Here is a 17,731-nt window from a genome sequence, read left to right as displayed (position 1 = left end):
TTAAACGACTTTCAGAAGTAAGAGCTCTGATATCACTGCTCGTCATTTTACTCCAACATATGTTTTGTTTAATATCCATAGACGTACTAAGACTAATCTTTCATCTGTATTTTATCCCTATTTCCCTGACCACCCTAAGTTATGTGTGGGTCAATGTCTGAAAGTTTATGAACAACAGACAGCCGACTTGAGAAACTCTTCAGCATCCCAACTCCTTATTTCATTCAGGAAATCTTTTAAACCTGTCTCTTCCCCTACTCTTGCTCGATGGGTAAAGTGGATTATGTCCTTAGCTGGCATTGATACTTCTTCCTTTGGGGCTCATTCAGCTAGAGGAGCTACGGCTTCTAAACCTTTCTGGGCTGGTTCCCGGCTTGAGGACATTCTCAGATCGGCTGACTGATCTAATGATAATGTTAAAGTATTTTATTGTAAAGCAGTACAACATGCCTCATTAAATGTAATTGATTCGCCTTAAGCAAGTACTATAGGAGCCTCCGGTCTTGTCATAAAATATAGATTTTTCTAGTAATTTCTGAAGGAAAGTCTTAATTTCATTAAAGACACGGAGGCAAGTATTAGCCCACCTCTACAATTTCGTACCAATTGTTTGTTCCCTCCCTAACAGCGTCATCGACAACTTCTCACGGTTCCTCCTAAGGACATCATCTCTAATCAACGCCTTATGCCTCCTGCAACATCGATGGTTCAGCGCAGTGATGTTTACTCAGCCATCTGGGTTCTTCCGAGTTTCGTTTCTGGAGTTGTGAACTTTTTACAAGAACTTTTATCTGTACTCATGGCAATCTGCATATGTTGTTCTATCATTCCATTATTTGTTACTTTCTAAACCCTCGCACAAGAAAAGAGGGCTGTTCACGGTCAAGATAAGTATTATGAGGGCAACTTGTTTGTGATTGGTGTGTTATTTGGAACTACTTTCAATCTTTTGTTTGCCTCTTGGGATTTGTAGTTCTTTGTCTTGACTGCTGCTATTTAAAATAAACAAGAAAAAAAGGCATAATACTCGCCTCCATGTCTTTAATAAAATTAAGACTTTCCTTCATTAATTACTAGGAAAATCTACATTATAACAAGAAAATGTCTCAGCGGTTCTCCTTATTTGTGTTTTTATGCTTATGTGGACATATTCTGTATGAGCACTCAGTGCACAAAGCATAGCTTTTGCTAGTCTGAATGACACAAAGCATGGTGAAAGCTAACTTTGGGGGAAGGGGCTAGAGGTGCATTAATAAGTAGAGGCATGCAATTGTATAAGCCCTGGGCGGTGAGAAAATATCCATGAATGGATGATTTTCAAAGAGGAACTGATCACAGTGTCTCTTGTCTCCTTTTCACACAACTGTGCAGATCACTCAAAGCAAGGATCACTCTATATTCCTCCAGACATGCTTTCTAATTGTCTCGCCATTCAACCCCTGTAACCTCACTGCCCTATTGTTTCACAGTGCTGCTTACCTGCCATCAAATCTGTGTTTCAGGAAATCAAAGAGGGCTTTCTGCATCATGTCTGTGACCTGAAGTGAGAAAAAGGAATATACAAGAGCATTCAGGGATAGATCTTAGGGGACAGGGTTTACTTACAGAACGAAAAAGAATGCTTGTCTGCCCTACAATCCTTAAGCAAGTTATTTACTTATTTGTTTAGACTGTGCCCTTCCAGCAGAGATATGTGGAAATGTCTCCTTCCTCTTCCATATCAGCCTGGATTGGATATCAATGCTTCCCACTCTAAAGGAGTCTTACCAATGCCTCTCAAAACAAGATTAACACCTCTTTGGGAAAATCTGGAGAATGGATTACCTCAGAGGAGAAACAGAGACACAAACATTAGCCCCTCACAAAGATGTAGAAGCGTGGGGAGTCTTTTTAATTGATTTTAGGTGAGAGGGAGTTCACCGGACACCTCACCTCACAGCCCTTTGTGAGGCCCTCATGATGGAAAGAAGCACCCAGGTAGGAGGAAGAATCAGAGAGACTCTGCATAGCCACTACTTAATGCCCTATGCTGATATGAAGACTCCTGGGCTTGTTTCTTATCTCACAGTCCTTTGTAGGTCTTGTGGTGGGTGCAGTTGCGTGTCAGAAGTCAGTGTCCTCTTCTTGAGTCAAAGTCTTTCAGGGAAGGCCACATAGGAGTGTGAGAAGGAAGAAGATAGAATTGGGTTCTCTGCTTATCGTATGTTTCCAAAGTGATAGGTATGTAGTGGTTGTGACACTCAGACTACCTCCTTACCTCGTAGCCTTTCAGCGAGGGACCAACAAGGATGATGGGTCTCATAGATGGCACTACGTCGTATGGTGGCACGTGCTCCATCTGCAACAAAAACATATCAGATATGCAGCAGTATCTACGTTCTGAGTGCCCGCGTGCCAAATGTGCATCTAAAAAATAAGGGCCCACCATAAAGGCAATGATATCAACAACAGAGCGGTGAGACAGCAGCATGCAAGAGATATTTTTAAACATTGCAGCAAACACTGTGCATAAAAGAAAGTACATTCTGGTACTAGTACACCACGCAGTGCATGCATTAGGAAGCATGTAACACTACATACGTTCTTCAAACCTCATGCTTTAGCTTGCAACACATCATAAACACTACACAGTGCAAAGTGTGACAAGGAATGCAAGTGCCACAGCACAATATAAATATACAAAATACACACTGCAAAGCATGCAATACAAAGTACATGACCATGCACGTACACAGTGGTTGTCCATAACAAGCTTGGGTCTCAGGTTTTATGCACCCTCTTCCCCTTATTAAATTAGTTAAGGTTCCTGAAAGGTTATTGTAGACTCCTGCCAATAGATGTTCTTTGCATGAACCTCCTTCAATACAGTGGCCTCCCATGCACAGATTTTCCTGCAATCCAGACTCCCACCATAAATATGTCCAAGTAACCCTGTCTTCCATTATAACTAGGTCAAAATATCAGCAACAAATACCCCAGGAAACTATGGCCATCCATGGATGACCAGAGATAACCACTGCATGTCTATCAACATTAAAGTGGGATATGTTCTTGAAGTTCAGATTTCTTCTTGTATATTTTTCCAGAAGGACTTGCCTCAGTCCCATCTCCCAATGTATCTAACTCGAGGCAGAGAAGCTAATGTTGCAACGTGTGCTGGAAGAATGATGTTATGTGAGAGTGGAGTATTGCCAATGATAAGAGTGAGCATTGCAAATTAAAAGGAGATTGCTGCTAAGCTGAGGAATCGCATGGACATATGAGCAAACAAAGTGTCCTTTTATACCCACTGGGAAAATTAGAACACTTCCAGGACAGCATTGGAGTAAGTTGACAGTTTGCTGTTTAGAGCCAGTGACACATTTTGCTTTAGTTGCAGAGCAGAAATTATGACACCAAATTTCCACTGAGAAGGGGATACAACCTCGAAGGATAGATCAGTTTAGACTTCTCTGAATCCAGGAAAGATTGTGATGTTGGGTGGCAGCCCGTGTTCCAAGGCTCTTTATCAGTGACATGATTAGACCAGAAATTGGCACTATGTTCTGACCTCACCTAACGAATATTCACCGTTTTTGTGTAGTTTGATTCTCAAATTGTATTCTGCTTTTTGTGCTAAAAGAAGCAGCTGGGCAATCCCTGGTAAATTCAACTCTATCAAAGACTCTTTAACTCCAGGGAAGAGAAGAAGAGCTGCAGGGTAAAAAAGGAAGGTCGTTGTCCTCAAAAACCTGGAAATACTTAGGGTCTCGTTGAAGAAATTGCTGCTGTCTAAAGAGAGCCATTGAGAGACATGAACATTCAATGACTATTGCTTATGCTGGACGTGGAGGTCAACTGGAGGTAGCCAAGGGCAGCACCTACTTTGCTCCTGGTTTGTTCTCCTGGCACTACCCCTGCTAGCTCTGTTTTATTCTCCCGTGCTCAACCTCATCACCAGTGATAGAGCTTTGCTGTTACTTTCTGGAACTGCCCCGTAAATGAACTAAGGGTACTATGAACATATTTTGTCGGACAGCTGAGTTGGTAGGCAGTTACTGGATCTGTTGCCCTGCTATGAAAACCTGGCACGTACCAAAAGGTTGAGTTCTTCGTGTTAATAAAAGTATTTGCCTGCCAGTATTTCTCAAAACTCAACAATTCCAGTAAAGCAGTGCCTTCACCCTCTTGATGCCAAGAAAACACTTGGCCACAAAAGCATTTCCAGAGACGTCGGCCATCAATACTTATAGTTTATTGGCCAGAGGTGTGCTTCATTTAAGAAACAGATTTAAAGGATTCCTGTAGCCTGCAATAGATTCTGCTATGAAAAAGAATGCCCCCTCCTCGGTTATAGGCAGAGCAACTGGAATTATGCAATTCTGTGGCTAAGGCAATTTCAGCATGATTATGGATTGACTGCGTTTGCCAATTAACCCATCACCTGCAGCATAATCTGCAGATTTTAACATGTCGCTTCAAAACGGGTCAAATATTACCTTACCCATGGAGGCGAAAGCTCTTGGAAAAGGTTAACTGGTCATCTTTAAACTACTTATTGCTGTACAGTATTTGGGTGTTGTGCTGGTACTTATAAGCTGAACTCTTTGCCCAGAAAGTGCTACATGTGTAAAAATGACAAAATTATGAAGGAATGCCGTCACAAAATGTGTCCCATTTCGCTGCATAATTTAGTCACCCTGCCGCATAATTTGCTCCTCCCCTGCCACATAATTCCATAATGTCACTGGTCAAGGATACTGCTGCAGTCCTTTTATGAAGCACTTGCAATCTGCAACCTAGACATTTAGAGATCCAAACACAATTTCTCGAGGAACAGCTGGCACAATATGGCTCCACGGCAGGTGCCCATGTTGGCTCAACATGCCACGACAGTTGTAAGCTCACTTCCTATTACCACTCATAATACAGGTCTTTAGTGGTTAGTATTCCTTTGGGTAATGGCGAAGAGAGTAGTTAGTAATGTCAATGGTTTTTATTCACAATAATGTAGAGAGGTTATCGTGTTTTTTTTGTCAGAGTACGCCAGGTTCCCTGTGGTTCTGGGAGGGACAGTCTAACAGGCGGTAACTGGTTACATGGCTCCCCTTCCGTCTCCATTCCCAGTGTGGAACAACTTACTGCTGCCCTTTTGTGTTTAACATCCCGGAGATGAATTTTCCCTGTGCATCTACCTCCCTTGAGCCCCTCGTAGTCTTATTTCTTGTCTGTAATTTCCTGCAGCTGCCTCCTTGTGTATGCAACTCCCTGCTGGGCCCATTTCCTCTGTGTTTGCATTTCCTTGCAGCCTCTGGTGTTCTGCATCTGAACCAACTCTGAGCAGCTGTGACCTCATGTACATCGGAAACACAAAAGACACAACATCTCAGCTTGGACACATTGAGTAGTGGGTCCAGGAAGGGACAAAGTGGTGAGAAAATCACATCAAGGAGGAGACAGGCGGGGCAAGGGACACACTTACCGATTTCTGTTTCTGCTTAGCTGCAATAGGAGTGAAGGAAGCCGAAGGCCAGCGAGCGGGCACAAAGGAAGATAACAAGGCGTGCACGTTAATGACAGGTCAGCACTGCAAACATACACACAGACCTGTGTGAACCCACGCCTGACACACGGTGCGTGGCTGCATGCAGGGAAGAAGAGGCCAAGCACCTGGGGGCAGGATCTCCCAGCAGGGCACACAGCACAGCCATGACACTGCCCCTTACTTCCTCTCGCCGCCACGGCCCCTTCTGTTGCCTCCTCAATGTCTGACTCACAGAGCAAGGTACAAGATGAAGTTACTTACCTGCAACTCTGGCTTTGCAGACTGGTTTCTGTAACAGATTCACATGCCATGCTTAAACCCGCCTTCTGCAATGTGGAAACGTTACACAAAGGGTTACAAAACACGACCATCGATGGCTCAGCTGACCGAGCAATTGCTGTGCTGCATGTTCAGTTGTGTACTTGTCTGGGGCGTATAATTTGTTTTACATCAATAAAAAGGTAACATAAAGAAATAACCTGTGCATCAGCGCAGGAGATGTGGGTAAGCAAACTCACCTCAAAGCCCTCTGATGCACATCACCCTCAAAATCTTTTCAAGCTACTTCTACTGTTTTTTTACGACTTTGCGTTTCGGGGTTGTATGGTGCGGTGTGTATGAATCTACAGCAGATCCTGACAGAAAAACAGCGAACATTTAAGTAAGTCCTTTTACTACATGGATCTGTTATAGATGCATAGTCTTTGCTCTGAGTAATGCGCAGTAAAGTATTGTGGCGTTGGGATACAAGTTCGGCTAACTTGTTATGCCTGCCTGGTCAAGCAGAAGATGTGTACCGAACACTTTGTGCACTGAAACAACAGAATGGTTCCCAGTGTGGCACAATGAATAACTTCTATCTTTCATCGAGATCCGTAAGAAATGGCAGCCATAGCCTCTTAGCCAACTAGTAGCAATATACTATAAATGCTGCTTTCTACCTTGCTGCATATAATTTGAAAACATTACTTGCCCGACACCACTGTGCAAATGCCTGCAAAGAATAGCTATGTCGGCTAGGCTTCCACAGCTCTGTCCACACAGATATATTGGGACTCTTTTTCCCCACAGCAAACGTTTATCTCTTTATTTGGGAGTTTTCTACAACCACACACACCACATTTACCACTTCACAGAGCTAGCTGGACAAGCAGAAGGGTGTAAGAGTTTAGCCAGGTAGGGGAATTGGTTCTGGATCTGAAATTCTTTGGTTCTTCCGCTTGATGAGGCAAAAGTCAAGTCGAATGCTCTACTGTATAACTTGATTTTGAGGAGCTTTTTGAACTGAAGATAGTTACGAGTTGGGTGAAGCTGAGACTTCCAGATTCTCATACCTACATCCTGCATTCTTCTGAAGGATCACTGTTGGATTACATGGGTAGAGGGCAATCTTAGGTTCCAGGCTGGTATATAATACACTGCTGGTTTGGAAGATAGCTTGGACCTTTGGCCCAGTAAGACTTGCGCATAAAGCAGACAGTTTAAAATTCCATTTAAGACTTCAGAAGCAGCTTGGTCTGATCCCTTAGAAGGTATTCAACTGGTAATTGGATGGAGGAAAGGGACAGGAAAAGGAATAGTTTAACTGATCAAGAAATGGGAAAATGATTACTTGTTAAAAAACAGAAAGATGGAAATGACCTAAGAACCGAGTGTTTCGCAGAACCATTTGCAATTTGTAACAAAGAAGCTTGTAGCACACAGATTCTACATGCCTAACAGATTTTGCAATAAACACTGTTTTTGCTGAAAAATTACCCCAGCATCTACATCAAAAATTAAAGTCACACATTTAGATAACACACATTTTACCAAACAGGATGAAATTACCACATTAATCCTTCTGAGAACATATGAACAACTGGCCACTTGATGATCATGAAATTATGCTAGGATTTTTATACTAAGAAGTTAAAGCTGCTTGATATTCTGTAATGGATGGGCTCCAGAATCAAGTTAACTCTGTAGAGTCACCATGGTAAAACAGGGTTTCCCTCCTTGACAAGTCCAAAGCTATCATCAGTACCCTGACACAATATCACCTGCATTAGGCCTCAGAACCACAGGTTCACCCGTTGAGGTGGGAGTTACGAGGGTCATTGTCACTTGAGATACCCTCATGAGCAAGCAAACATCCCAGATTAATCTTAAAGAATGCCTTTATCAAGCACAAGGTCTGGCACTCAGAATTCCCTCTATAATTAGCCTCCACACTGGTTTGTTCTGGCAGAGCAAGAAATATGAGAGGACAAGTGACTCTTCTTTTTAACTTCAGAAGATTCAAAAAATCATCCACCATGAGAAAGGCTATCCCCAGTAACCCAAGTAAAAACTGGAAGGCCTTCCCTCTGGATCTAAATAAAGCTCCATTTTGCACTGTTCAAATCTAAATTGAAGAAACATCTAATAGACATTGGCACCTACCACTCAAAGTCAGACAACCACTTCATTTTAGCTCTCACAATCTCCAGCTACCCCACTGTTACTACAACTTCTTTCTTGCTTCTTAGTGACTTTTCCTGTGGTATATTGATTCAGACAGTGCCTAATTTGTAAAAGAATAAGTGTCGGGCCCCACAGTTTTGCTCAGAAGCCTGTGGTCAAGGCAATCAAAGGTCAGAGTGCCAAATACCAAGGACATGTAGCCTTGATTCTACCTCCTGCTGCTTTAATACACCACCAGACAGTCCCCATCTCTTTATCTCACTTTTCCAGGATACATTTCAAACCATGTCTCTTTTTATGACTGTTTTTCCAACTTTCTCTTCATTCTTTTTTCCTTCTTTTTGCTTTTCTCAATCTCGGTCTGGATCAAAGTCTGTTGAGAAAGAATAAGTGCCAGTACCCAAAACTGAATGCTGGTGGGCCCAACCTGCAAACACGGGCTCGAATTAAGCACTGGTCTCAGCATCTCTGCCCAGTATCTTGCCTCTCACTGTAACATGATATTGTATATTACCGCTTCTGTTTGTTTTGCCCTCTGTAGGCACACTGTAACTTTCCTCTGGGTGGATATGCCCTATATTAGAACCTAATAAAGGAAAATCTATCAACTGAGCATTCCTAATAAAGTTCTGTTCCGTGAGCCTCTTTCCAACATTTTGGGATTCCAAGTTTAAGTTTTCTCTAGTTGTTAGCAGATTTGTTGATGAAGAGTGGCATATTTGTGAATATCTGCTAGGCATTGTTTTTTATCTACAATGTACTCTGCGAACTGCATTGTGTGGTTGCCAACAATCAATCTCTAGGAGCACTAAGAATTGTAAGATAAGTGATGTGAGACTGTTGTGCCCGGCTTGACTGTTTATTACGTTGTCACTGCGTTGTCTGTCCAGATGAGCCCTATTACATGAGATGGGCATATCATAGAGCTAGTACCATCAACTTGAGCTCTAAGTAGCTGGTGTGGAGTTTTGTCTCCAAGTGTTTGCTTGGAGTAGTGATGAATAGAAGCTCCCAATCCTCTGACTCACGTATTGGTCAACATTGTACGATTTAGCTGTTTCTCTCACTGAGATTTGTGTACGACCATGTTATGAAAACTGCACCATAGGATAGAAGCTCTTGTGGTTTTAAACATGCTAACATGATCTTACTGCTCGTGTCCATCACTGATCCAGGCATCCCTACACCATTCATAAATACAATCCTACAAAAAGTGCTAGGACTACTCAGGGCTCCATCAGCCACAATAGTTCTAAGAGGGCCATTGCCAACAAAATGGTCAACTCCATGAACTTGGGAACGACACTGATGAAAGACTGTATCCTTCAAGAGGATGAACTTGCATGCGCTTTCTGAAGCAATTATGTGGCCCTTACAATCTTTCCATGTTGAAATGGATGCAGACCGCCTTTGGGCTAATTTACTATGAAACTAATGTGTCTTGTAAACAGACTGCAAGAGCGAATCCCATCACTTACATACTGTGCAGCTATATGAAAACGTGAACGTGTGGCAGCCACAGAAAGATACTGGTCTTTAAGAGTGGAGAGACTAGAGTGTGTTGAAAACATGCGGACATACCGTGCAAGCCATTAACTGATTACATGCCACAACTGTGACAAAGGAGATGCCAAGCAGCGTTGCTGAAGGACGCCGGCCTAGAGGTGTTTCCTACTTTTGATGTTTTCAGTGAGGTGAGACATTGTCATAGAGCAAGCTGGGCTGGTCAACAGGTGCATGGGTGGCCCCCTCCTTGTTGGCAGCGAGTGGTTCTGCATTAGAGATGCTTCTAACATCCCAGCGATGCTATGAATCACTGCTGCTTCATTACAGTAAGCGAGCAGACTGTTACACAACTGTTGGGATGAGATAGCAGGTGAGCACAGGCATGTGACTGCCTTATCTACTCAGTGTTATAAAACATGGTTGTGCTTGGTGTGAGTTTTACAGGTTCTCTTAAACAAATATACATTTTAATTGTGATGAATCGGCACCAGGGTCGGATTGGTAAGGCGGGCACTCGGGCAATGGCCGATGGGCCAGTGTGAGTTGCAGTTGGGGGCTGCTTTTTAAGGCAGAGTGGTGTCCGATTTTAGATCTATCTCTGCTGTAGGGCAGGAGGCATCAATGCTAGCCCCCTGGTGATCTGGCCATTGATATAAAAAGCTAACTTGGGCACGCTACGGGCACATTAATGTATGTAGACTGAGAAGGCACAGGGGGCCTGACAAGAAATGACCTCAATGACATTCAGATGTGGTTCCCTTGTGTGAACTTATCTATGCACAAGGAGTGCTGGCGATGTATGAATTTTTTTAATCTCACTGGAGTTAAGAAAACAAAAGTTGTGTCAATATCTACTCATAGATCTTGGCAGCTAGACTGAGATAATTCAGTTTCAGTTTTTTGGACATGCCTCTTTCAGACAGCCCCTCCCGCCCTCCTTATGTTGATACTACTTAAAACACCGGTGCAGTGTTATGCAAAAAGGTGTAACCCACAATTGTGGGCCACTTTTTTAGGGTGCCTGGGCCTGTTTTTCATCCCAATCTGTCCGTGATCAGCACCGGTGAGATTCCAAACAGTCCCAAGTAGGGAATATTACCACTTGTTCCCCTGCAGCTCTCCTCGATTTTATCACAGAACCGGAAGACTTAGAGCCGAGAACCGTGGCAGACCCGAGGTGTCACAAGCTGCCCGGCTCTATGGCGTCCCAGATCCAGCGCTGCCTTGATGGGATGCCGTCTTCCCTCGTGAGACGATGCTCGCCTTGTAGGTGCTACGTTAGATCAGACATTTTAGGTCACAGAGGAACAAGCTGCAAACCTGCCAGAGTCCAGAATAAATGACTGGCTCGGTTAGATAATTATCACTGAACGTGCAGGTGTTAGAGCTGCTTACTTGTTTCGGTTTAGGGGAATTTCAAGCTACCTCGTTTCCTGAGGGGATATTTGGTGGTGCCACAGCTCTCTCTATAATATCCCCTCAACTGAGACCGCGTTGGAGGAAGAAGGTCCTCCCCAAAGTGTGACTTGGCTCCACAAAGTTCCCCGGATCAATTCGGACCATTGACATCAATCAACAACCATTCGGCTACCTTCGCCATCACCTTCATCTTCTTCCGGGTCACTGGTGCAGACCTCTATATGCGCGAGGCAGGTGGAAGTAGAGTCGACTCCAGAATCTGCATCAGCACTGAAGTGCACCCTGTGACGTCGACATGGAGAGCTGTTTCTACATAGTGTTACCCTAGGATGCTGAGCTGGGCTATGTCAACGAAGTAAAAGTGAAAGTCAGTTTCTTACTAGAAGTGGTTGTGGAAAGACAGAGATAGTGTTTTTGCTGGCGATACCGACATAAATGGGAATGTTTTTTACACATCAGCCACCTAGGCCGGCGACAACACCCTCAAAATGTGTGGTTTGCGGCGTCTGTGCCTTTCAGACAAGGAAAAATGGCTTCCGCATATTCTGAATGCTACAAATGCCATCCAAAGGCAAACACTGTCAACATATCATGTTGAACTTTCTTTTACTCTCATAGTAACTTCAAAAACACAAGCGCAGTTAAACGTAGTGACAAATGTCACTCAGTGCGACATAAAAAGAAGAAAATAACGCGCCCCCGTTTCTCAGCCTTTGTGTTGCGTCAGCGGACGGATGTAATGTGAGGGGAAAGAAGCCAGAATCTGGAGGTTTTCTGGGCATTTCTTGATACAACACCGGATTCCTCATGTATTGCAGTTGCTGAAATCGACTGGTTACAGCTATTACATGTCCGAGCAGCAGGTGGCAGTAAAGTGCGTTCTCAGCATGTGAACCTGTAACAGACACCAGGCTGGCAAAGCAGGTTATTCATTCCAGGCCAGCCTCTCAAGTCACTAAAAGTACTTCCAAAACAGATTGCAAAAACATATTTCGCAAGAACAGGGCTTCCGCTGCTCACAGTGACAGAACCCTGACCTTGCACAAATATCTCCCTACAAATAATTCAACCTCTGTTATTTTTTTTATAATTCAGCTAAACTCACTTCCCACATATGTTAGAGATTGGTTAATGTCCTCTTCCAGTTCCAGTCGGGGGCATACGTTTAACAGTAGATTTAAGTGCAGATCTACTTTTTTTGCTCAGAGATATTAATGCAAGGTCTGTTTCCGAGCCTTTGTCCTTGAAAAGGATGTTTCCAGTGACGTAGTACACCAAAAGCTACAAACATGGCTGCACTCTACTGTAACCTGCACGTGCCTGTTAGGAGATGCCCCCCCGCCCCAGGTGCTGGGAGCAGTGCCCACGCCGGCCCGGGCATTACCTTCTTAAAGAAAGGGATGCGCTTGGCGGTGGGGGTGGTGACGCTGCTGACACTACTGAGGGGGGAGCGGGGGCTGCCCGGCCCCTCAGCCTCCTCTTCCTCTAGCTCGAGAGGCTCGAGGTCCTCCCTCAAGTGGGTGATATCCAAGGGACCTGGGGGAGGCGTGGGGGAGGGTGAAGGGGGTGGGTGTTAAGGGTGAGGGGGGACGGGGAAGAAAAGGAGAAAGTGATTCGGAGAAGTTTGGGGGAAGAGGACAGAGAGGGAGAGTGGCAGGAAGAATAAAAGAGTGAAAGGAAGGAAGAGGCGCGTGAAGGGAGGACGGGCAATAGGCATTATGAATACGTGAGGGGAAGAAAGAGGGAGAGACAAAAGACAAGAGAAAGAAACAGGACCGACGGAGTGCGAGGGAATAAATGGGTAAATGGGCAGAGATGTGAAGGGGAGGCGAGGAGGGAGGAGAAGAGATGAGTAGAGAAGGAGGAGATGGTAAGAGAAATAGAAGACAGTTGGAGGTGAAGGGAGGGGTGAAGAGAAAAAAAACAAAGATGAGAGGGGAAGGCACAATTACAGTAATCACGAGGGGGGTCGAAAAAGGCAGGAGAGGGGCGGGGTGAATGGAGAAAAGCTCAGAAAGAAAATGCGTGGAGAGAAGCGTGGGATGAAAGGCAGAACGATGTAAGAATAAATAGGAGGTAAGAAGAAAGAGAGGAGAGTGCGAGAAAGTCAAGGATCAGAAAGAGGGTTATGGGTTTGAGGGATGGTGAAGAGTAGGGAGAGAGTGGAAGAAGACAAGAGGAGGAATGGAGAAAGGAGGAGAGAAATTAACGGTGAAGGATGGGAGAAGAAAATGGAGAAATAAAGATTAGGATGGAAAAATAAACAGCACAGTACTGATACAACTAGAGACAGTTTGTGAAATAAAATGAAGTAATAAACAAAAATGAGGGCCAAGAACATGCGAGTGTGAGATGGTATAGGCTATGTATGGGGAAAGGGACACAGCTTGCATCCCAAGAACCAAAGTGGGGAAGGAAGGACGCATCTTTTACCACATAACCTGGTGTGGGTAGTAAAAGACGCATCTTGTACCACATAACCAGGAGTGTATAGGTATGGACATATCTTGTACCACATAACCTAGTGTGGGTAGGGAAGGACACATCTTGTACCACATAACCCGGTGTGTATAGGGAAGGACACATCTTGTACCACATAACCTAGTGTGGGTAGGGAAGGACAAATCTTGTACCACATAACCCGGTGTGTATAGGGAAGGACACATCTTGTACCACATAACCTAGTGTGGGTAGGGAAGGACACACCTTGTACCACACAACCCGGTGTGTATAGGGAAGGACACATCTTGTACCACATAACCTAGTGTGGGTAGGGAAGGACAAATCTTGTACCACATAACCCGGTGTGTATAGGGAAGGACACATCTTGTACCACATAACCTAGCGTGGGTAGGGAAGGACACATCTTGTATCACATAACCTGGAGTGTACAGGGAACGACACATCTTGTACCCCATAATCCGGTGTGGGTAGGGAAGGACACATCTTGTACCTCATAACAATGCATGGGTAGGGAAGGACACATCTTGTAACTCATAGCCCAACGTGAAGAGGGAAGGACACATCTTGTACCTCATAACCCGGCATGGGTAGGGAAGGACACATCTTATAGCACATACTTCAACAAATGGAGAGCAAGAGGGACACATCTCCTACCTCATGACTGACCGTGGGAAGGAAAGGACACATCTTGTATCCCATAACCCGGAGTGTATAGGGAAGGACACATCTTGTACCCCATAACCTGGCATGGGTAGTGTTAGAAATGGGGTTTCTGGTTGGCTAGGGTATGCACCTATGCCAGGCAGAACCCACCCACTCTAGTCAGGGCAAGGGAGTTACACATCCAAGATAACCCCTGCTTGCCCCCTTGGTAGCTTGGCACGAGCAGTCAGGTCTATCCCAGAGGCAATGTGTAAAGTGTTTGCACAACACACACACAACACATGACACACTATCCCCACCACAAAGGAAACACAACACCAAGTTATATGAAAATATACTGTATTGTACACAACGCAATTATTAGACCAAAGACATGTCAGTAATATGCTACTACCTTAGCAGTTGTCAGAACGTTACACATTAGTTACTCTGCGGAACCAGCATTAGTCACATATAACACACAGGTTACTTAGTATTCTGCAATATAAGCAGTAGTGAGGAATCAAATTATTACACAAATGCACTTGTCATAGAAATATCATAAATGCCTGTACCAAGAGCATTATAACAAACACGGCAAGTCAAGAAAAACATATTAGCATGTTATGCCCATAAAAGAAACATTAGAATCATAAAACTACGCATGTTAACATATACATTCATCATGTCCATACTAGGAACATTTGAATATTATAAGTCCTTTTGACAAAGTACCTGAGTTCAGGATGAACGGCACTTACAGTGCCACAAGAGAACAAGAGGGGCCCCCAGCGCTCCACTGCGCAAAAACGGGGGCCCTCCGGTAACTGGGGGAGAAGGGGGCGACACGCACCTCCTCTGGGTTTATAACGGGCCCCTCCTGGGGCACGTGATCACTGGCCCTCCAACAGGGGGGGGGGGGGGGGGCACAACAATGCCCCAAAACAAAGATAGGGGGCTGGCGGCACAGGGAGCCTCCAATGAGGCTTCCACCCTGCCCGCCCTTAAAGATATTTGTATCGGACCCCTCCTGGGGCCCACGATCACTGGGGAGGGCCCAAAGGGGGACCAGCAGTCCCGGGGCCTCTGGCGAGGCTTCCGCCCGCTTGAGGTCTCTTGGCAACACAAGACGTGCTCCGTTGGGGCCGGGGGGAGCGTCGGATGAGGCTTCCTCCCCTCTGCCCGTCAACAAGGATAAAAGGGGGCCCGGTGGGGTGGGAAGCCTCAGATGAGGCTTCCTTTCCCGTTCAGCTTCATACAGCACGCTGCAGCCCTCCAGGGCTGCAGCGGTGGGCAGGCACCAAAGTAGGGGCCTGCTTGTGCCCCGGGGCGCTCCTTGGAGCTTGCTTCGCGCCATGGGCACGATAGGAGCGCGCTCGCTCGCTCGCTCCTTTCCTTGCTTCTAGGGGTGCCCCAGGGGCACCGGGGATAGTGCGGCTATGAGGCACTTGAAGAAAATAAAGCCCGGGTCGCGGTGGTGAATTTCAGCACAACAATGTGCTTTCCAAAGTGCTAGGGCATCTTAATAAGCCCAGGTTGCGGCGGTGATTCTCAGCACAACAACACGCTTTCCAAATGCTGTTTCCAGCATACGCAGAGCGCTCTCTAGGTGGTAGGTCAACCAGGAAGAAGCGCTCCTCATGTGCTTCTGATGGTTGCAGGGGTCAGGGGCCACGGCACCCTGCCCCTGGGGGACAGCAGTCTGGGACAAAGGAGCACAGGTGGCAGGCATCAGCAGCAGGACTGTGCAAGGGGGTTCAGGCAGATGACAGTCTCTCATAATGACCCAGCCAGTCACAGGTGAGCACAACAGCAGCAGTCCATGGCGATTCCTTGTGACTCCCTCCAGCAGTCTGTGCCCAGTTCCAGGTAAGTTCCAAAATGTCTCCAAATTGTGGGGAAAGTTCCCCTGTACTTATACTTAGTGTTACAGTGTGTTTTACAAAGAAGGGGAGAGACGGTTCCAACCGGTTCTGTGAGTGCCCCCTCTCTCCCCCAGCACAGGCTCCAAAGATCAGTTGGGGGTAAACAACCCTACTGTGTGAGACCAGGGCACAGCCTTTACAAATGCAGGTGTGCCCCGCCTCTCCCTTCTCTCAGCCCAGGAAGACTATTCAGCATGCAGATGCACTTCCGTGACACCTCCACCCTCCCTGTGTACAGGCTGTCTGAAAAGTATGCACAAAGCCCAACTGTCACTCTGCCCAGACGTGGACTGGAGTCAAGCTGCAAAACACCAGAGTCATAAGCACAGAGAAATGCTCACTTTCTAGAAGTGGCATTTCTGTAATAGTAGTACAAAATCCACCTACACCAGTAAGCAGCATTTCTCATCAACATTACAACCATACCAAACATGCCTATGCTACCCCTCATAAATCAGACAATACCCCCTACACATAAGGCAGGGCATTTCTAATGCAATCCTATGAGAAGGCAGCACTCACAGCAGTGAGACACCCAGTTGGGCTGTTTGTCACAGGACAGGCCACGCAACCTGGCACATGTCCTGCCTTCTACATACACAGCACCCTGCCCATAGGGCTAGTTAGGGCCTAACTTAGGGGCGACTTCCATGTAGTAAAAATGGGAGTTCTGGGCCTGGCAAGTAAATTTAGATGCCAGGTCCATGTGGCAGAAAACTGCACACACAGGCCCTGTGCTAGCAAGCCTGAGACAGGTTTGAAAGGCTACTTCAGTGTGTGGTGCAAGCAGCGCTGCAGGCCCATTAGTAGCATTTAATTTACAGGCCCTAGGTATAGAGATACCACTTTGCAAGGGACTTATAGGTAAATTAAATATGCCAATTAGGTATAAGCCAATCGTACCAACTTTAGAAGGGAGAGCACCAGCACTTTGCACTGATCAGCAGTGATAAAGTGCTTAGAGTCCTAAAACCAACAGCGACAGGTCAGACAAAATAGGAGGAAGGAGGCAAAAAGTCATGGGATGAACCTGCCACAAGGGCCAGGTCCAACAGGTAGGGAAGGACACATCTTGTACCTCAGTACCCGGTGTGGGTAGGGAAGGACACAACTTGTACCTCATAGCCCGACGTAGAGAGGGAAGGACACATCTTGTACCTCATAATCTGGCTTGGGTAGGGAAGTACACATCTTGTAGCACACATTGAGAGCAAGAAGGACACATCTCCTACCTCATGACTGACAGTGGGAAGGAAAGGACACATCTTGTATTCCATAACCCAGAGTGTATAGGGAAAGACACACCTTGTACCCCATAACCTGACGTGGGTAGGGAAGGACACATCTTGTACCACATAACCTGGAGTGAATAGGGAAGGACACATCTTGTAACTCGTAACCTGGTGTGGGTAAGGAAGGACACACCTTGTACCACATAACCTGGAGTGTATAGGGAAGGACACATCTTGTATCACATAACCTGGAGTGTATAGGGAAGGACATATCTTGTACCCCATAACGTGGTGTGGGTAGGGAAGGACACATCTTGTATCCCATAATCCGGCGTGGGTAGGGAAGGACACATCTTGTACCTCATAACCCCACATGGGTAGGGAAGGACACATCTTGTAACGCATACTTCAACAAGTGACGAGCAAGAAAGGACACATCTCGTACCTCATGACTGACCGTGGGAAGGAAAGGACACATCTTGTATCTCATAACCCGGAGTGCATAAGTAAGGACACATCTAGTACCCCATAACCTGGTGTGGGTAGGGAAGGACACATCTTGTACCTCATAGCCC

At 45.7% G+C, this 17,731-nt stretch overlaps 1 protein-coding gene across 5 annotated transcripts in view; it reads right to left on the bottom strand.

The window, feature by feature from the left end:
* CACNB1 (calcium voltage-gated channel auxiliary subunit beta 1) overlaps positions 1–17,731 on the bottom strand; it is a 335,868-nt gene that overhangs the window by 93,798 nt on the left and 224,339 nt on the right. For 4 of the 5 annotated variants that reach the window (XM_069237464.1, XM_069237468.1, XM_069237465.1 and 1 more), the window contains 3 exons: positions 12,279–12,430; positions 2,258–2,338; positions 1,480–1,538 (listed from right to left, as the gene is read on the bottom strand). In XM_069237464.1, coding sequence (XP_069093565.1) covers positions 1,480–1,538; positions 2,258–2,338; positions 12,279–12,430 — 292 coding nt within the window. Of the gene's footprint in view, positions 1–1,479; positions 1,539–2,257; positions 2,339–5,461; positions 5,482–12,278; positions 12,431–17,731 lie in introns of all 5 variants that reach the window. The other variant, XM_069237466.1, reaches the window with a different exon arrangement.

This window comes from Pleurodeles waltl, chromosome 6 (genome assembly GCF_031143425.1).
Source record: "Pleurodeles waltl isolate 20211129_DDA chromosome 6, aPleWal1.hap1.20221129, whole genome shotgun sequence".
NCBI lineage: Eukaryota > Metazoa > Chordata > Amphibia > Caudata > Salamandridae > Pleurodeles > Pleurodeles waltl.
Note: the sequence above shows the minus strand (reverse complement) of the source record. Positions and strands in the feature narration are given on the sequence as shown.